Raw genomic sequence first — 5,868 nt, 5'->3', positions numbered from 1 at the left:
TTTTTTCAGAATCTTAGAAACTGGCGGAATAGAACCCTTTTACATTTGCTCGAACGGCCCTCCATTTGCATCATTAGTCTAGCATGTGTTCTGTGCGCACCGGCTTGCTTATCTGCCAATGGTCTCCTTAAGGGGAGTGAGTGATTTATTTATTTTTATATCCTCGGAACACAAAACTGGCCCTCTCAGGAGCCCCATTTATAGCCGTGGTATGGGAATTGATTCTTCCTTTACACATTTATCTCTGTTTTCCTTCACATACCCTATGGTCTAGCTAAACAAGACTATTTGCTATTCCTGACACATTCCTTGTATTGCTGCTCTTAGGTATCTTTGTTTATGCTGTGCCTACTGCCTGAAATGTCCTTCTCCATATGCAGATCTTAACCAAGGTGAAATTCCAACTTCTATCTCTTTCCTGAAGCTCCTCTAGGTCAAGAACCAGATATGAACCTTCCTTCCCTGTACCCTTAAGCACTTTGCTTATAGTGCTATTTTCCCTTATCATTTTTATCCATCTGTTTCTTTGGTGCTTCTCAGTAAAATTTTCTTCATACAGATCCTGCATATTTATTATTAGACAAGGAGCTAAATTTATCGTATTAAAACCTATGTGTTTCATTTGTCTGTATTTCCTTGTAATTAACTTGCACATTTTTAGAGATTGGATTTTATGAAGTCCCTTTTCTCTCCTGGTTGCACAATTAGTTTGCAGTTTCTTTCTTAATGCACATCCTGCATACTTCATATCAGGTCAGCTAAGACTCTGTTGTCTGGTCCAATTCCTGGTCTGCCCTGTAGAGTTGCTGCCTTGCTGAGGTCTTTGGATTAAGATCACTGATGTTAGTTAGGTTAGTTCTTTTTTTTTATTTTTTATTTTTTTTATTTTGTCAATATACACTGTATATGATTATTATGGCCCATCACCGACACCTCCCTCCCTCCTCCCTCTCTCCCCTCCCCCCCCAAGAATGTCCTTTCCGTTTGCTTGTTGTAACAACTTCATGAAAGTATAGTTGTTATATCTTCTTCCCCGCCCCTCCCCCGGTTTTTGTGTGTGTGTGTGTGTGTGTGTGTGTGTATGTGAGTGAATTGATTTGTTTTTTGTTTTTATTTTTTTTTAGCTCCCACCAATAAGTGAGAACATGTGGTATTTCTTTTTCTCTGCCTGACTCGTTTCACTCAGTATTATTCTTTCAAGGTCCATCCATGTTGTTGCAAATGGCAGTATTTCATTTGTTTTTATAGCTGAGTAGTATTCCATTGTGTAGATATACCACATTTTCTGTATCCACTCATCCGATGATGGACATTTGGGTTGATTCCAGCTCTTGGCTATTGTGAAGAGTGCTGCAATGAACATTGGGAAACAGGTATACCTTCGACTTGATGATTTCCATTCCTTTGGATATATTCCCAGCAGTGGGATAGCTGGGTCGTATGGTAGATCTATCTTCAGCTGTTTGAGGAACCTCCAAACCATTTTCCATAGGGGTTGCACCATTTTGCATTCCCACCAACAATGTATGAGAGTTCCTTTTTCTCCGCAACATCGCCAGCATTTATCGTTCAGTGTCTTTTGGATTTTAGCCATCCTAACGGGGGTGAGATGGTATCTCAGTGTGGTTTTGATTTGTATTTCCCGGATGCTGAGTGATGTTGAGCATTTTTTCATATGACTGTTGGCCATTTGTATATCTTCATATCAGGTCAGCTAAGACTCTGTTGTCTGGTCCAATTCCTGGTCTGCCCTGTAGAGTTGCTGCCTTGCTGAGGTCTTTGGATTAAGATCACTGATGTTAGTTAGGTTAGTTCTAATTCTGTCTTTTCAGTGTAAAATTTAAAGCACTTATAAGACTATAAAATATGCTCTGTCCTTGCTGATAATTTCATACACTGTTAACTTCTATAGTTCTGCATGGACATTTTAGTGGGAGAAGGGGAAAAGGATTTAAACCATCTTCCATGCTATCCCGGGTTTTTTATTTGTTTTTGTTTTTTTGTTTTTAATAGATTGAGCCAGCTTTGAAAGGAATTTTCCACAAACATGCAGAAATACCTTAAGATTGATGTTTTCTTTTGGGAAACAATCATACAGTTACCTGGTCTAAATTTTGAAAATAAAAGGATGGGGGTTAAAATGAAATAAAACAAGAAATTTAAAAAAAAATTAGGCTTTTGAAATTAACTTTTTTTTAAATGACATTTTTAAAAATTAAGGTAACAGATGTTAAAATCAAGACTAGAAAATATAAATCAATTTCTCTTTTAGACAGACACATGTGACTTCTATTCTTAAATGTTACTTTTATAGTCTGAATTCCCATAACATTCCATGAAAACACACTAGACATTATACAAGGGTTTGGCATATCCCTAGAATCAAACAGTAACTTAATTATCATTGAATAGAATAAAAAAAATATTCTATTTCATAAAGATCTCATTTAAGAAAACAAGAAATATCTAATCATATACTGTAAATAATGGTAGCACCTGAGAAAAGTATTCATTACAGACAGAATATCTACTTATTTTATTGTGCTGCATAATCCTCTTAAAAAAAAAAACAAAAAATTGCTTCCCCAAAGAAGTTACAAAGAGCAAGAGCATGCTAAAAATACTTTATTAACATTACTAAATGCATTAAATATAGATTCTAAATGAAATATTCTATAAATCTATAAGGTGCACAAAGCATTCATCAAAGTCAAAATGTAATAAAACACATAGCCATAAGATGAAAAAATGGCATACATAAAAAAAAGTACAGTCCTCAAATGTTGCAATAACTCTACAACAGACCACAGATATTCAACATTTCTATTAGACAAAGGGGACCAAACATTATATGTACACAATTTGAAGATATCAAATGCCAGATATTCCACAAGAAAAAATATTAGCATCCTGGAATAATTTTTATTCCTGGCCCATTTTCTGCCCACTGGAAAAAACTGCACTGTTTTTCCTTCCCAAGAGGACATACAAAAAAATTCTTTCCATTGTTAGGTCCAATCTTCAACACTGTTCTCATGATGGAGCGTTTGCCATGGTTGCAGAACGGGAAGGACAAATCTGCCCACTAGGGGGAAAAATAAGGTTGTAAAATTGATATAGAAGCTACAGTGATGTACAGGCTAAGCCTAGGCTCATTTGATTACTGCCATATCATCTTCACTGCTGTTACTATTAATTTGACATTGTACAATAGACATCAGTCACAAGTTGCTTCCCTTAAAAAAAGCTTATATCCTATAAGAAGCATCTTTCTTACAAATTTGTTTAAATCACATAGAAAATGCCATAATTCTGAGCTTCTCTTTTCCTAAAGGTATATTTACCGAAGTTCCTAAACTTTAAGAATAGTTGAAAACTACCAGAATCTTGCTATAATCACCTGTGTCTGCTATAGGTCTATTTTAGTCAAAACTACAAGATCAAAGATTTGTCACGATTCAAACACCAAACTTCCTTAGTCTCTTAGGAAAAGAAAGAATCCAGTAGAAACCTACCTGAGCTAAATCAGACAGATTCCATTATATTATTCTTATTCTTATTAATTTTAACCTCAAGAGAGGTAAGAAGCAGGCTATTATATTTTTAGCAATATTGTAAGTATTCCAAATAATATTTTCCCCATTAAATCTTTAAAAGTTTCTTAAGGAGGAAATCTGTGAATTTAGTAGGATAGTCACATTTTGTTCAGGGGTTGAGATCTAAAATCAATACCGAATTTTCCCTGGGAAATTCCTTAAGAAGGTATCACATTGAAAACAGATATTTTCTCTTTCAATAACTTTTACCAGAAAATAACTTTGTTCCAGCACTGAAACAGTTCAATATTGTTTTTCAGTTATATTCCAGATGAAGTGTAACTTGGAAAAACATATATTTTTAAACATTAGAATCACACTCAGCATGTTAAGATGCTCACACTTTGAAAAATGCAGAAAGGAAGATTGACTAAAAGCCCCCCAAGATCCTTTTTTCCTATTTCAGATTCATTTTCAGGAACACACCCAGAGACCAGAAAGGCGTGAGGAATCACTCATAGGTAAATTGTTATCGTGCCATCATTTTTTTTGGTCAAGCTTGTGTAGTTGGATTCACAAATGTTATTGTAAATCCAAGGCATGCAAATTTTTTTTTTCTCGTGTACCTCTATCCAATACTTTAACCCAAGGTTTTCCTTTTTTTTGTCTTTTTTTACTGACCGGTACGGGATCGCAACCCTCAGTGTCGCGCCCGTACCAGGGACGGGCAACGGGATCGCAACCCTCGGTGTTGCGCCCGCGCCGCGCTCAGCCAGTGAGCGGGAACCGGTCACCACATGGGATCCGAACCCTCGGCGGGAGCGCCGCCACACTCTCAAGCAGCGCACTCTCCAGTGCGCCACCGGGCCGGCACAAACCCAAGGTTTTGATGTAGCACTGAAGTCAGGACGAGCAAATTCTTATCTTGCATTATTAGCCACCTGAGTACTACTAGTACTTACTAGTCACTCAATACCTTTCTAGCTTTATAAACCAAGGGCAACGCTTTCTACACCTGTGGTTACAAATATGATATACTCTAACAATCTAACATATATTATTTTACTAAATTATTTTTTGTTGAACCTCTTGAATTTTAAGTTATTTAACATTCAAGCTTCAGACTCAATACTAATAAGGCTATTTCAAATTTAAAGGTAAAACTGGAAAAGCATTGCTATTTGTTACATTTTAATAACCAAAATATTCAATTATACGATAGTAAGTTTGATAAATTTTACACATACTTCAAAAAATCCACACCGTGCTTCTCTAGATAGAGGACAAGCATAAAACTGCCTGCCCTTGTTTTCACCACCCTTCCTCACAACTCGGAGAACGCAGAGGCGGTTGTGTTTACTGCAGCGAGGACTGCCAGCATCTAAGGTACAAGGACCATCTGTCATATTAATTTGAAGTTCACTGTAATGAGAAGTTACAAAGTAACTATAGCATAATAGTGCCATAGGGATCATTCACACCACTTCACCCCCACACTTCAGAATTTTGCTTATACAAAGAAATTACATCAAAGAGTGGACTGTGATCTTCGTTAGGTAATTATACAAACTACTGGCTTTTTAATTCATTGTTTTCCCAGGTAATTCTAATTTACTTCCAAAGCTACCTAAGTACCTAAAACACATAATTTAAATTTCTAAAGAATAAAACCAGCTAAATTGTGCATCCAACCCCTCACATTTTTTTTTTTTTAGTTTTCAGTTGTGATATTGGGTTCTTCTCTTACCAAATATTACAGGGTGGCCACTTCTATATTCTCTAAAATATTCTCAAGTCCAGCTGCCCCCACCACCCAAAGTAACTAGAGTCCCAGTCTTCTCTATTTTCTCATCAATAACAAATTCTCATCAATGCCTCCAACAGGGCCATAGGAGATCACTCTCTGTACTGTCTCTATACTGTCTCTAATTGTACTTTAAGTACAATTTTGTATGCTTTCCTTTGATCAAGGCTGCTAATAGTTACACTCATATTCCAGCAAGAAGCAGGCTTCCTGGCAGAACAGAAATGTGTATTTTGTAAAGCTTGTAGAGAAGCTTTATTCTTCCCCACAATTAGAATCAAGAGTATTTAGATTATGCCTGTGTACAGTGTACAAAGGCTAGAAGCTGGTCTTGTACTGCAGCTTGTATAAGCAGAATTTTCTCTTTGAAAAGGAGCTTCATTATTATTTAAGTTTTCTATATCGTGAATATTTTAATAATGTCTTTTTAAGAGTTAGTCTTTTAATAAACCAGTCGAAGAGAAAAAATGTTCACATTAATTAAAATCAGAAGTGCCTCCCCTTAATATCTCTATTTTTAAAACTTTT

The 5,868-nt window shown here is 36.0% G+C and overlaps 1 protein-coding gene across 1 annotated transcript in view; it reads right to left on the bottom strand.

Annotated features, from left to right (window-relative positions):
• Positions 1–2,609: 2,609 nt before the first annotated feature.
• NEIL3 (nei endonuclease VIII-like 3 (E. coli)) overlaps positions 2,610–5,868 on the bottom strand; it is a 55,749-nt gene continuing 52,490 nt past the window's right edge. Inside the window, exons 9-10 of the mRNA XM_008589426.1 lie at positions 4,784–4,958; positions 2,610–3,085 (exon numbers count right to left, since the gene is read on the bottom strand). Of these exons, the coding sequence (XP_008587648.1) occupies positions 2,903–3,085; positions 4,784–4,958 (358 nt within the window). The 3' untranslated portion in view covers positions 2,610–2,902. The remainder of the gene's footprint in view (positions 3,086–4,783; positions 4,959–5,868) is intronic.

The sequence above is a fragment of the Galeopterus variegatus genome, unplaced genomic scaffold (assembly GCF_000696425.1).
Source record: "Galeopterus variegatus unplaced genomic scaffold, G_variegatus-3.0.2 Scaffold5432, whole genome shotgun sequence".
Lineage (NCBI taxonomy): Eukaryota > Metazoa > Chordata > Mammalia > Dermoptera > Cynocephalidae > Galeopterus > Galeopterus variegatus.
The sequence above is the reverse complement of the archived record's forward strand: the minus strand, read 5'-3'. Positions and strand labels throughout refer to the sequence as shown.